The sequence below is a fragment of the Rhipicephalus sanguineus genome, chromosome 10, assembly GCF_013339695.2.
Source record: "Rhipicephalus sanguineus isolate Rsan-2018 chromosome 10, BIME_Rsan_1.4, whole genome shotgun sequence".
NCBI lineage: Eukaryota > Metazoa > Arthropoda > Arachnida > Ixodida > Ixodidae > Rhipicephalus > Rhipicephalus sanguineus.
Window position 1 is genome coordinate 145005370 of NC_051185.1, and position 15445 is coordinate 145020814.

General features: G+C 45.6%; 1 protein-coding gene across 1 annotated transcript; it reads left to right on the forward strand.

Moving 5' to 3' along the window:
• Positions 1–1559: 1559 nt before the first annotated feature.
• Positions 1560–9803, forward strand: LOC119371859 (nicotinamide N-methyltransferase-like). Its single transcript, XM_037642323.2, is given in 5 exon segments — positions 1560–1652; positions 4659–4797; positions 8351–8499; positions 8501–8559; positions 9233–9803. Coding segments are annotated over 4 exon segments (798 nt in total). The 5' UTR covers positions 1560–1652; positions 4659–4667; the 3' UTR covers positions 9693–9803.
• The last annotated feature ends 5642 nt before the right edge of the window (positions 9804–15445 follow it).

A 15445-nucleotide genomic window follows, 5' to 3' on the forward strand; every position in this document is an offset into this window, starting at 1 on the left:
TGAGACAGATATCCTGTTATCTCAACAAAGACAAATGGTTTGAATAACATTACAAATGTAGCGACGTAGATTCAATAGACTTTTGTATATGAGTATTCATTAAATCAGATCTGAGCGAAAATACCAAATCAGAAACATTAGTTCACTGTCTGCGGCTTGGTTCACCATTTACGCGACACTTCCTGTACAGTATAGAGCGCGCGTCTAGTACTCAGTGCTCTTGCGGCCCAGACGAAGATGTGCACCAGCCACTCAGTGCGCGAAATATGATTCAGCACGAAATATAATGCGAGCAACTTCGCTCCTTTTAGATAGATCATTCATTCTAAAGAAAATGCTAGATTCATGGCCAACAACAGGCCTTCAGAAAAGAGCGTTTTTCGCCTTCAATAAGTTTCTCGAAGAAGCAAATATTTAATGGAAAATTAAGATCCACGTCATACTGAAAGCAAATGCGTAATATTAGTCTGGGTATATGTTGAGAATCGTATAATGTTCTGATCGTGTGTTTCATGCTATGCTTAAGTATTTGTCTTAGCGTGTTTTCCTGTGTATGTCAACCATATACGGAATATCTGAGTTTGGACGTGTACATGTGAACTTATTTTACATCCCTGAACTCCCCTCTCTCTCCCTGTCTCTCCCATCTTTCACTCCGCTTCCCTTTCCCCCGGCGTAGGGTAGCCAACCGGACTGCTCTCTCGTTAACCTCCTTGCCTTCTCCCTTTTGTGTTCCTTCCTCCTTTCCTGAACTTGAGCTCGACTAATCATGACTCATCTGCTGCTCTATTCTACTGTGTTTTCAGATCTTGTTATCTACTGTATGAAATTTTGTGTCCTTATCATTAATACTTTTATTGCATAATTCGTCTGCTAAGCGAGAAGAAGTAGGCCGCCATAACTGGAACCAACCTATCCTACTCATCATTTCAATAAAAAAATACACTCACATGTAAAGGGTAGTCGTTGGTTCAGTGTAACCATGTGGACGGAACGCCGGCACTCACGTTAGCGGCAATTTCATCGCCACGAAGGGCTCGCTATGCTGCGATGATTTGCGTATGATAAGCATTGGTCGTAGGAGTATTCGTGCAGCACTTGACTATAGCTTGCGCAGTCATATACGTATCTGTGATGTTTATTACATTGATATAAAAGTGGATAGCGAGCACTGCCACCCGAGTTAGCGTTGTCCTGACATGACGCTTGTGTAAGGTATTTTACGAAGCAGTCTCAAGCACTGGCGTGGCGCTTTGATTGAATGCTTGACTGCCATGCACATTTAATGTGCTTGATTCTGGCGTGATTTTTCATGTTTAATTCCATCGGGACATTTCACTCATTGGCAACGCCCCTGACGCAGGCACCGTATTTTTCCGCGACACGGCACTCTTTCACGCTATTGCGCAAGGATTTCCAAAGCCTGGGTTGATATCGACTGGGAATCCCCTGTGGCGCATGTGGGCCCGCCACGGGCAGCTGTGTGCGGGTATGTGTCGCACGTGGCTGGTGGAAAGGATTTCGTGACGGTGGAAAGTGTTTCAGGCTTTCGAGTACAAAAAACGTGAACAGTTCGCTTCAGGCACAGCTCGCCTACACATCGAGAGAATTGTATTGCGGCATCGTAGTTCGACGACAGCTGCGTTTCCTGCGTAAGTTCGGCGTTCGTATAATTTTTATCAGCCATCTGCACTTTCCTGTCGCTGTTCCTCCTAATGTGCTTGCGCGTGAACTAGAGTGAGCGCAATTTTATGGCTGTGTTCGCCGTAAAACACTTTTTATTTTATACCGTAGTAATCCCAGTAACCGTGGTTACTCCAAACTGTTGTGGACCACCTCAGTTAAGAAAGCTAAAAAAAATGACGGCACCCATGAAGGCGGTGGAAGGCGGCGTGGCCAAAACGGATACCGAAACGCCTTCCCCAAAGCGAGTCAACTGGCCTTTCTCGACAACAAAGACGCTGGCACGCGAAACAGCCCGTCAAAACAAACCACGCACCAAAGACGACGATACCAAGCGTATATCAAGCAACGGATTATCTTGGTTTCCGCACCGACCGCAAGGTGACTTCACCGATAGTTGCGAAAGCAGTCTTTCCTTGCGCCATATATTGTCAAAACACTTTATGGAATACGCTCGGGGTCTGCAGGCACAAGCAGGAAGGATTTGTTTTAAGTAAAACGCATGATATTTGCCAGCATATCTATGAAAACTAGCTAAACGTTTATACACTTATTCCTTGAACTGAGTATCACGTGACCAGCTTTGCAGCCCCTAACTACGGACAATTTTGCCCGTGTTTCAGTAATACGTTCTGACGGGCTAGTTGGTTCATTGCTGTTAGACGTTCTTAAACTGCGCGAAATGACCAGGACACGAATGACCAGGACACGAACGCAGATTTTCTTTTTTAAATGCGAAGCATATCTTTGCGAACCTCAAGCACTTTGGGCGTTTCTATCTATCTATTTATCTACCCGCCTACGTCTGGGCGCTCTCCCGGTCGTCTCTATAAGTTCTGATATAGGAAAATTTGCATAGCGTAACATGCTGTATGACGTGCACGATTCACTAGTGGGGGGGACATGAATAACGCAAAATACCTGTCGCAAACGTGATGAAACCCTTTCTCTCACTCACGTTTGGCACATACCCGCATACCAGAGTTCATATAGTCCTAATCAACCCAGTCACCTTGTACATGCACATTTACACGGAACGGAAGTGATCAAATAGTAATTGTTGAGGTTTTACGTTCCAAACCACGATATCATTGAGAGACGCCGTAGTGAAGGGCTCCGGAAACTTTGACCGTATGGTATGCTTTAACGTGCACTGACATCGCACACTATACGGGCCTCTAGCATTTCGCCTCCATCGAAATGCGACCGCCGCGGCCGGGATCGAACCCGCGAACTTCGGGTCAGCAGCCGAGCACCGTAACCACAACACCACAGCGGCCGATGCAAGAAAAGTTAGGGAGCTGAAGACAGACCGCCCCTGGAAGACGCTGGGTTACCATCCACTCGTCCACGTGGTCCGCAACGTCGACCAAGTGGATGACGCAAAAACCGGGGTCAATGCTTCCTACAATAACTCTGCCGAAATGACCATGTCCCTCATGATTACCGATGACTTCAGCCTTCATTAATCAAAACCCAAAACGCCGGATTCTTAGACAGCATGAAAAGCGGCTTGGATGTGGACAGGGCATCGTAATACCTCGGTGCCACGTCCAGGACAGGATGCATCATAGATTATTTCTTCGTAAATACCATCCGCGGTTTCCACCAGCTCTACTATACCTCGCACTTCACTACACTTAGACCGTTCATAGCCACGATCACGAACGGATTCGATAACAAGTCCTGTCCAGCGGCTACTGCTCGCTGATCACATTGATGATGCCCTTATTCAAGAACTGCCAAGAACCCTTTCCACACATGCACACGGTTTCGTGAAATATGCGTGCGTTCTCCGTCATAACCGTTAACTTAAGCATAACAATTCTCTCGCACCTCTAACAACTGCAACTGTGATTGTAACGTACGTGCAGTGCGCCTGCGCGTGCGACTTGGCTGCGTATATATCTATAGAAAGATTTCGGAACAAAGCTCAGTTGCGAGTAGCGCCTGTCTTGTGCATCTGTGTTCCTTTATTGTCCTATTCGAATTCGCGAAAACCTGTATTGAAGAATATAAGCACTACATATCAACTTACTGCGTCTGGTGATGGTAACGCCTATGTTGCTGTTGGCATCGTTAGGCTGTTGTAAACAACTCTTTATGTAACACATGTGCGACTCTTCAAAATATGTGTGTGCGTATACCATTTGCACATTTCTCTAGTGTCATTCCGTAACGTTTCGCTCAATGTGAAACATTACGACACAGTCACCTTCCTGCACATGTTTCGCATAACATAGACTCCCACGGTACGTGGGATATGCCGAATTTTTTGATGTCATGACCAGACAATCATATTCGTTTAGTCATCCTACCCTCCGATGCTAATTTTGGTCCACATCAAATTAAGGACGCGATCATGAGAGCACCCAGAGGTAGGCGGCTGGATAGATAGATAGATAGATAGATAGATAGATAGATAGATAGATAGATAGATAGATAGATAGATAGATAGATAGATAGATAGATAGATAGATAGATAGATAGATAGATGGATAGATAGATGGATGGATAGATGGATGGATAGATGGATGGATAGATGGATGGATAGATGGATGGATAGATGGATGGATAGATGGATGGATGATGATAGATGGATAGATGGATAGATGGATAGATGGATAGATGGATAGATGGATAGATAGATGGATAGATAGATAGATAGATAGATAGATAGATAGATGGATGGATGGATAGATGGATGGATAGATGGATGGATAGATGGATGGATAGATAGATAGATAGATAGATAGATAGATAGATAGATAGATAGATAGATGGATAGATGGATAGATGGATAGATAGATGGATAGATAGATGGATAGATAGATGGATAGATAGATGGATAGATAGATAGATAGATAGATAGATAGATAGACGGACGGACGGTCGCTTGTTCTGTGGAAGCAAACCCCGTATTTGTTGAGTGACCTCATAATGAAGTGTGCTTTTTTCTCGTCTCCTTTTCCCAGAAGGTCACTATGGATCAAGAACAACTAGTCGCACACATAAGTGCAGAATTTTCTCCAGACCAGTATCCAGCTCATTCCGAGAAAATCTGGCCACTGCTGAGACCTATCCTCCAGGAAATGCACTCCGTGTTCACTTCAGGTGGGACAGTGACCAGTTCGTTATGTTTGTGCAATACTGTTTGTGCAAGTTCTCCTCACCCCATCCATCCTTGCAAGGCGCGCTTGACAAGCGTGAGGGCTGATGATCAGTGCGGCCCAGTGTTCTGTATTCGATACAAAGGCACAAGGTGCCCGATCGGTGCACTGTTCCAACTAATACCAGCAGATCTAGACGGTCTTATTCCTCAATAACCATATCTTATTTCTCTCCATATTCACAACCGCCCCAGACGCGTGGCAAAACTGCTTATAGTCTTCTTGAATACTACTTTTGTCAGCATAAAAGTACGCTACTTCGTCATTTTAGCATTAACACATTTAAGCATAAACAATAGTTAAAACACCACCATTCGTTCAAACATGCTGACCATGCAAATATTATATGTAGCAGGAGATTTGCCCCTGTGGGAATTAGTAGGGTGGCTGTACTGCACGAGATATGTAACCAAGCTATTATCCCTCGACCTTGCTAACCTGTTTTTCGTACTCTTGCAGTTCTTAATGCATCTGATGACATCAGCTTATGGGGCGTTCATTCTTAACTCAATAAAACTATCAAGATGCCTTTCTTACGTGGAGGAATTACATTGATGGAACTGAACTGCCCGGCCATCCCGGAGTGCGAATGTGCTAAGTTTTTTCATTCCGAGGGATTGAAAGGAATGGAATTGCGGCAAGTTCGAATTCCCCGCAATGGAATTGAAATAGAATGGAGGCGCCCATTCCGCCACACTGCTTCCCACCCGTTGCAAAGTGTCAGCCATAATTCTATATCATCATCAGTCACAGCGCAACGTGCACATAATTCCTTACAGATGTGTAGCGTGTACCACGAGACTCCGAAGAATGACGAAAAATGGCATAGTGGGAACTTCTCTACCTTTGCCCTGCAGGGGGCGTAGAGAGGCTGATGATGATGATGATGGTGATGATGATGATGATGATGGCGTAGTGGGTACCTTGCATGTGTACTTGTATTTCAGACTCTCCAGCGGGCTCTACAAAGTATGCCCTTCCACCTTTCGTTGTGACTGTGCTGCGTGTGTCACGCAGGCCTGGCGATCTCTTTATCAGAACAGCGGTCTCGCATATCAGAGAGTACACTCAATTACGTGCTGCTTCTGAGATCTTGCTCACTCCCTTGACACAAAGCATTGAGCCCACTAAAAAATTCGCTTTTGTCTTTTGAGAAAATAAATACTATGACGTTGAAATTAATACTGGTTTCTGCTAGTTGGTTTACTTCCGCTCCTCTGAAGAACGTATTTTACCCTTGTCCCACTTCCTAAGAGCACGGCAAGTAACTACATCACAAATCCAATGTCCGTAATGATTACCTTAACTTCAAATCTTTCCATAAAAAACCGTTACGAACCGTTACGGAACATTTTTTTTTTTCGTTACGGAAGAAAAACGGAACAGAACTTTTTGCAGTGGAACGAAACTAAAACCGAAACGAAAAACATTTCGTTCCGACACCCTGGCTGTGAGTAGTGGACGTATGTGATCACGCCGAATGAAAACGTGGCCACAGTGATGCAGATCCTGGCTGGCGAAGACATACAGGGGGTGTCGGTCGGCAGGAATTACAGGAACAAGGTCACTAAACATGGTGTGCAGCTCCCGAATGTACGTGGAGGCAGCATGTGTGGAAGGTGGCGACGACGGCTCGAAGAATTATGGAAGACGCAAGAGCACAGCCGCTGCACTACCGCTAGGTCTGGCGTCTTCTTGGGCGTCAGGACCGGAAGGAAGGGTGGAAGAGCCGGCGAGATCCCTGCGGTATTGTTGGGGCTGCGTGTTCTTCATCGGGTCACCATTAACTGTCGCAGCTAATACGAGAAACTCTCTCTTAAGCACTGCGCCTGTGCAGCACCTGCTTTTTTATTGCCGCCTACTGCGTTCGGGATGAACGTACTAATGCCCAAGCATGGAATCTGGAGGAGGAGAAAAAACATTTATTAACAGAAAGGGGTTTGTGATGCTTGGTCCGCAAGTACCATCTAGCAGTGCTGGCTGCCCTCAGTCCAGAAGGCAGTGTTTTATAGTTGTACTCCTTGTTTTTATGCCACTGATCAAGTTAAGAGCTGAAACCCGTGCCACGGTGGTATTGTGTTTGAGGCGCTCGACGGCTGACCTGCAGGTCGCGGTATCGAAGCGCAGTCGCGATGGCCGCATTTTCGATGGAGGCGAAAATGCTAGAGGACCGTGCGCTAGTTTTAGGGGCACGTTACAGAACTCCAGGTGGTCAAAATTTCCGGAGGCCCCCACTACAGCGTCTCTCAAAATCACATCGTGCTTTTGAGAGACGCTTTCAGTGTCCCGTGTTTCGCGCTGTTTCTCGTATCGTTGAACATGTACCAACCGGCCCAAATATGCAGCTTAGTGCCATACCATGTTCTGCGTTTCGCATTACTGTTCACAGTTAGCGTTAGCGTTTTTCACTTAAGCAAAATTCCTAATGGCGCACACAGTAGGCAGAACCGACATGCTTTACATAACAAGCGGAAACCATTCGTTAAAAGAATACTGCGCAACAATATACTACGAAGCATTGCTAGAAATCCTGTGCCAATGTAGCAGAAAACTCGAGGCGACATCAGCACTCTCGCAGAAAATAAAAATAGCTGCTTTGAGTGCTCTGATCACTCGGTGTTGTCATTTGAGAAGTGAAAGTGGATACAGGGTTTTGTTATTGTTAAACGGGTATGTACTCTACCTAACGAAATAAGAGAATAAATGTTATCGAGAATACTTGATGTTTCACTGATATTATTGCGACAGTAGTTCACTGAACCTACTACCACATGTAATCAGAGCGGAAGCACGCCCGCCCGGTTTACACCTTAGCTACGAGGTCTCTCTGCTTGTCCAACAAACACGGCAATCAGGTACGCTTGGTCAGCTTTTCCTTCCTTTTGTTTACAGTTAATTCATCCTTGCTTTCGGGGTTGTGAAACTGACCTTCTTTGCTTGATATCTCCCTCAATGCTGAAGTGCTTCTTTCCCCTGCACTAGGCGGGCACGCGTTTGCTCCAAAAACAATTCACAATGCACTCTCTCTCTCTTTGCTGTCAAACTACCAAGGCAATCATCTCGCACCTCATGCTTAAGTGAGCTGTCAACAATATCAATATGTCTGCAACAACACTTCGGGAGCAGTTGGGCTTCCACGCAATACACTGGCGTTTTATCTGCACTGTAGATAAGCATGAAAGTTGGCTACATTCTGTTCTGTTCGAGTTGGCTTGCTGTGAAGAGGCCGAGGTTTTTGTCTCCTCGGCTGCTTCATTAGTATTAAATTCTGCAGTTAAAAAAAATAGTTGCCCCCCCCCCCAAATAAAATGAACAAGTATAAAAACATACACCAACCTGAAACAATTTAAAATAAAATGACATTGAAGAGTTCGTTTTGCAATAGAACGTTCACGCACACATATTGCCAAATTCTACTCACAGTATACGAACTAACACATCACTATATCTTGCCAGAGTGCTGCTGATGATACGTACGTTTTTTTTTCTGTTTGAAGACCTCGTGAAAGGCGGCGTGCTGCTGGAAGTTGGCTGCGGTCCCTGTATGTATACGGCGATGGCAGCTTCAGTGGCATTCCAGCACATCGTCATGGCCGACTTGGTGCCTGCCAACATTCTTGAGGTGCGCAAGTGGGTGGACGCTGCGCCAGGACGCGAAGGACTGGACGCCGTTTGCCAAGCGTCTTGCCGTTATCGAAGGACGCTCGTGAGTGGCTACCTCGCTTCCGTAACTTTCATGCTCATTTTCGTGAAGGCACGGCATCCGTAAAAAATATACCACAGAGCCTTCAACTGCGAGTGTGGTTTTTTTTTCGGTCAGTAGAAACAGATAGTATAGAGTGCGCCTAAAAAAACTCAGACGTATTAAGACAAGTCTTGAAGCCATTCCCCTACCGGAAAATGGGGGCAAGCGAAGCTTGCCGTGTGCGCTCTGACTTACTGCTTTACTTTCTTTCTTTCTTTCTTTCTTTCTTTCTTTCTTTCTTTCTTTCTTTCTTTCTTTCTTTCTTTCTTTCTTTCTTTCTTTCTTTCTTTCTTTCTTTCTTTCTTTCTTTCTTTCTTTCTTTTTAACAGAAATTAAACCGGTGGATCACACTTACCTTCGCCTAACTTGAGATGCCGTGACAACCCTGCTCGCCCACGGTTTGTTCTGTGACCGCGGCTTTCTGCATGAAACGTTTTGTCGTACACCTCTTATTTCTATTTTCTCCGTGGGTTTCTATATGCAGGCCTAAGTAGCATTGCGCGAATCGCGCAATGCTACAAAATTATTCACAGTGCTGGAGAGCACATATGTGCTATTTAAAACTCAAACAAGTTACTTGCATGGCCGACAGCACTTTTCTCATCTTACATTGTCGTGCGCTTCTTGATTGCAGAGACTCAGAGTGCGCCGCCACCGAAATCATTGCAAGGACACGAAATGCAGTCCGCGAGGTAACGCTGTGCGACATTTCAAAGCCCGGAGTTTTATGCGGCCGCTCTAAGGCGGCACAGTTCGACGCCGTCATCGCCTGCCTCTGCTTGGACAGCGGCTCAGTGAACCAGGCCGCACACGAGGCGGCAGTAGCCAACCTCACGCAGCTGATAAAGCCAGGGGGCGTCCTCATAGCATGTGGGGTAACGGGAAATCCCAGCTTCACCGTCTGCACAAAGACATTTTCGTCGCTAAGCTCCAGCGAAGATTTGATAAAGAGCTCGTTCACCAAGGTGGGACTCGCCGTGGAGCGTTGGAACAGCGAGCAAGGCTTACAAAGCATGCAGTCTTACATCAGTTACGAAGCCACCTATGTGATCGTCGGACGGAAGCCATTCAGTGAAAACGGTACGCTGGCGTAAGCCACTGATGACGAGGAATAGGTTCTCGCTGAGTTATTTTTATTCGTTCTGCTAGATAAAATATATTGGCCGGCTTCTTTTATATCTACAAAAACTGCTTTGCGCCGTTCAGATTTTGATAGCTTGCTTGTGCATACGGCGAAACATTCCAATAAAAAATATTCGTTTGACTCTTTTTTTGTGAGTCCCCACTTCCCACGTATATGGCCCCCTTTAGGGGACGAACTTTCTTTAGCGACCATTATACTCTCATCGGAGAGCCGTGCAGCCCAAAAGAGAACTGGCGTATCTCTTTATAGCGTGTCATATACGGAACTCATCCGAAAAGAACAACACATACTCGTTTGTTTGTTAGACCGAAGAACCTTGAAAGGAAGCCTCTGATGCACTGGCCCGTTCGTCACGAATATATCTTATTACTAAAAAAATAACAATAAAACGGGATATCGATGACGCACGGGGGGACTGTGCCATAGTATGCCGAGGCTTTTATGGGCGTCGTGTTTGAGTCTAAGCAATGACGAGAGTGTCAGGGTTTATGCGCAGTGGAAAAATTGCGTCCATTTGAAACCACGGATCAGTCATACGAAAGAGCTTAGACGTCTATTATATATTAGTCTGCATTGTTTTTGCAAGCATGTGCATCGTAGCGTTGCTGTGATAAGACATGAGAGACGGCTTGATTCATTCCGTGAAAAATACGTGAAATGATGTTGAGAAGCAATGCTTTTCAACTGCATTCAAAACTGTGCTTGCCGAAGCATGCGAGAGGTATCAACTAATATGAATTCGAATGTTGCATCCTATATTTATGGATGCCGCAGTAACTGAAAAAAAAACGCCAGGCCTGCGCTGAAACCGCAGCACAGTCACAGCGAAAGCTGGAAGAGCGGCGTTTCTAGAGCCCGTTAAGCTCTCTTGGGGCTACCGTACAAGTACACTAGAAAGCTACCCACTACGCCATAAATCACAATTTTTGTGAAGTTGGGAAGCACCTACTAAGCCATTATTCGTCATTCCGCGGAGAAGCGAGACACCAGCTACACGTCTGTAAGGCATTATGTCCACTTTGTTGACGCGACGACTGATGACGATGAAGAATTATGGCTCAGCCCTTTGTAATGGGTTGGAATCTTTAAACGGGTCACCAGTTATGTAATTTGCATTGGGTGACGCCCGGTCGCTATTTCACTCTACCGTCATGCTGTATAACATACGTTGACGTAGGAGAGAGACGGGGGGGGGGGGGGCGAAGAACTTTACTGAGACCCCGAGGAAATGGATCATGCGCTTATGGGCTTCCTTGGCAACCAATACAGGTGCACATGCGAGGAACCCACTACGCTATAAATCAGTGTAATTTTACTGAGACCCCGAGGAAGTGGATCATGCGCTTATGGGCTTCCTTGGCAACCAATACAAGTGCACTGGCGAGGAACCCACTACGCTATAAATCATTGTAATTTTTGAGAAGTAGGGCAGCAGGCACTGTGCCATTTTTCGTCATTCTACGGAGAGCGTTGGTACCTGTATACGCATGTAAGGCATTATGCGCACTTTGTTGATGCTGTGCCAGATGACTATGAAGAATTATGGCAGAGTCCTTTGTAATGGGTTGGGAGCATTCAACAACCTGCTCGTTGCGCAATTCGTATTGTGTGACTCCTGGTTACAGAATTCGCGTTGTGCGACGCTTGGTGCTTATTTTACTCTTCTACCACGCTATATTGCATATGCTAATGTGGTTCCTTCCCGACGTGAAGCCTGTATAGGACCTTTTTGCAAAGCAGTTTCAAGCACCGGCATGGCTCAGAGGTTGAATACTGGGCTCCCACGCAGAGGGCCCAAGTTCGAACCTCGTTCCATCCTGGAGTTTTTTTCTTATTTCGAGCGATACTGGTTACGGACACCGGCGGCGGCGGCGGCGGCGGACAACTACGGCGCCAAAAACGGCCGGTGAAACGATCTCATAACAGCTTTCGCTGTAAAAAACAGCATGGATTACGAGGCGTACCTGAAACATGCGCGAACGCACAATGTCTCTTCATGTATTCCAAGGAGCGGTTAGCTTTAAATATTAGTTACTCTATGTTATGCTTCCAAGAACGTCGCTAGTTATAAGAACGCCAAGAAAGCGGTAGCATGTAACGGATCGAAGGTGGCATTCAGGGTGTCGGAACAAAATGTTTTTCGTTTCGGTTTAGTTTCGTTCCACCGCAAAAAGTTCCGTTCCGTTTCTGTTCCGGAACGAAAAAAAAAATGTTCCGTAACGGTTCGTAACGGTTTTTTTTTGTATGCAAAAAATTTGAAGCTAAGGTAATCATAAAAAAACATTGGATTTGTGATGCAGTTACTTGCCCTCCTTTTTAGAAAGCGGGACAAGGGCGAAACACGTTGTACAGAGGAGCGGAAGTAACTGTACCACGAATTCCTACCAACCAGCACAAACCAGTATTAATTTCAAAGTCGTAGTATGTACTTTCTCAAAAGACGAACATGAATTTGTTTAGTGGACTCAATGCTTTGTGTAAAGAGAGTGAGCACGATCTCAGAAGCAGCACGTAATTGAGAGTACTCTCTGATGTGCGAGACCGCTGTTCTGATAAAAAGATCCCCAGGCCTGCACGGAACACGCATCGCAGTCACAGCGAAAGCTGGAAGAGCGGACTTTGTAGAGACCGTTGTAGAGTCTCTTGGGGCAACTAATGCAAGTACACATGCAATGCACACACTATGCAATAAATCATCGCAATTTTTCTGAAGTAACGAAGTTCCCGCTAGGCCATTTTTCGTCATTCTTCGGAGAATCGTGGTACCAGCTACACATCTGTAAGACATTATGTGCGCTTTGTGCTGTGGCTGATGATGATAAAGAATTATGGCTGAGCAATTTGCAGTGGGTGGGAAGCAGTGTTGCGGAATGGGTGCCTCCATTCCATTCCAATTCTATTCCGGAGAATTAGAACTTGCCGCAATTCCATTCCTTTCTTCAAAATTGGCTAGCGCGAAAATCGACAAGGACTAAGAAGGAACACTGATGTACAGGACAGGCGCTTTTGAAGATTTTGAAGAGCCAGTTTTGAAGGTTATGAACCAACTAGCCCAACAACGTATGCTATTAAGCTCCATTCCTTTCAATTCCTCGGAATGAAAAAAACTTAGCCCATTCGGACTCTGGGAATGTCCGGGCAGTGTAATTCCATTCCTGCAATTCTTCAACGTAGGAAAAGCATCTTGATAGTTTTATCGAGTTAAGAATGAGCACCCTATAGAGCTGATGTCATCAGATGCATTAAGAACTGCAAAAGTACGCAAAACACGTTACCAAGGTCGAGGGGACAGTAGCTTGGTGACATATCTCGTGCAGTACAACCATCCTACTAATTCCCATAGGGACAGTTCTCCCGCTACTTATAGTATTTGCATGGTGAGCATGTTTGAACGAATGGTGGTGTTTTAATATTGTTTAAGCTTAAATGTGTTAATGCAAAAAATGACGACATAGCGTATTTTTATGCTGACAAAAGTAGTATTCAAGAAGACTACGCAGTTTTTTCACACGTCTAGAGGGGTCGTGAATATGGAGAAACTAAGATTTGGTTAATGGGGAACAAAACCCTCTAGATCTGCTGGTATTAGTTGTAACAGTGCACCGCTCGGGCACCTTGTGCCTTTGCATCGAATACGGAACACTGGGCCGCACTGCTCGTCAGCACTCACGCTTGTCAAGCGCGCCTCGCAAGCATGGATGGGGTGAGGAGAACTTTCTGTGCTAGCCTGTGCGCAGGTATGCAATGCCTTCGTTGTAGCAAAGGTTATTTACGTGTGTGAGGTACTAAACTGCTCGTGAGATAAAGATCAGGCCGTGCATAGAGTATTCGCCACGTTCGTGTGGGAGTATCAATGGAAACCAGCGCGCAGGGGTAATTTGTTTCTCCCTTCGATATCTGCTGGGATAATGCATTTGTTTGTACACTAACTTATGCATCGGTTTGTAGCGGGCGCGTTGCTTATAAATGTACCGTGCTTGTAATCAGCCAAGCCATTTTAGCAATGCTGCTTTATTGTTAATTTCGAGGCTCTGACTAACTAATGTTTCAAGTTTCAAAAACAGCGCGTAGACCAAAACGTGCTCTATTTTCGGAAAAAGACGTAATTCCATTCCCATTCCATTGCTTCAAGCGTTGTCCCCATTTCGTTCCCGGGGTCGCGAAAATGTGGAATGATTCCGGAGTCATTCCAATTCTGGTGGGACAAATCCGCAACACTGGCGGCAATCATTAAACTACACACTCTTTGCGCTATTAGCATTGTGTGATGACTGGTTGTTATTTTACTCTTCTGCCACGTTATATTACATATGTTAACACGATTCACTGACCGACATGACGCCTGTATAGAGTATTTTTCCGAAGGAGTTACAAGCACCAGGTTGGCACTGGGGTGGAAGACCTGACTGCCACGCAGAGGGCGCGGGTTAAACTCCCATCCGATCCTAGAAATTTGTTTCTCATTTAATGTTTTCTTATATCACGCGATAGTGGTCACGGACACTGGCGGCGGCGGACAACTATGGCGCCAAAATCAGCTGGTGTGGTCTCATAACAGCTTTAACTGTAACAAACTTCAGCGCCGACAACGCCCTCTTAACTTCGGCCTGCGTGACAGGCGCGCAAAAGCCCACTTGCGTTATAATAAATATCTCTGGTTGCCACTGTTTTCGTTTTTCGCACGATTAGGACGTATATTTGCTTTGGAATTCCTGCCTGAGGTACGCACTAATACTGTACCCTGAGATATGCTCACATTGCCCGAGCTCACTTGTTCCGGATTCCGAAGTTTTCTCGTGAACCGAAAAGTGATTGAAAAAATTTCGGTTTTGCTCCGGAACGAAATAATCGATAAAATTACGGTTACGTTTTCGTTCCGGTCAAAAATATCGTTTTTTTTTTTCGTTTTTCGTTTTCGGTTTTCGTTCCGTTCCGACAGTCTGGTGGCATTCATTGAGGGCAGAGGTAAAGCAGGCTGCGTTAGAATGAGAAACGCGCATAAATTTGTATTAAATTCCAAGCATTTCTTAGCGAACAAATGGCACTTTCTTGCTCTTGCATTTTACGCAGCTTTTCCGTAACACTTTTATAATTGTATTCTTTTTTTCATGCTACACTCGAGACTTACTTAAAGGGCTCATGAACCACTCCTCGGGCTTGGCGTGAAAAACACCCTGGAATGAGTCGGAGCCTCCCCAGAAATATATAGCCAAAAGAATTTTTCGAAGAGCTAAACGAGGACCGGAGACATAGCGATCGCAATATTTACCCTCTCAACTCGCTTCATTCCGGAAGAGAGGACAGCGCCGTTCGAGGAGACCCGCCCAGAGCCTTACGTCACTTCGCTTCAATGTTGTGTGGTTACCTTTCCGCGTAACTTGGCGGTGTTGACGGCTGCTGCGGCAAACTAATAGTTCCGGTCGGCTGCTTCTCGCGGCGCGGCGCGGTCTATCGCGTCTGGGTTGTAAGCGCTGACGTGATGTATTCGCATTGATACTGTCGTTAATTCGCTTCATGACTTCCCTTATGTCGTTTTTCAATCAATTCAAAATAAAACTGAAAGGAAAAGTCGGCAAGCCTTCGATCCAGCCGATTGGCACGGCATGTACAGTCGGTATACACTTATAGATAACGAACTGGCCAAGGCGGCCTGCCTCAACGCACGGAATAAAATCGCGTGCGGAGAAAACGCGACGCAAACGC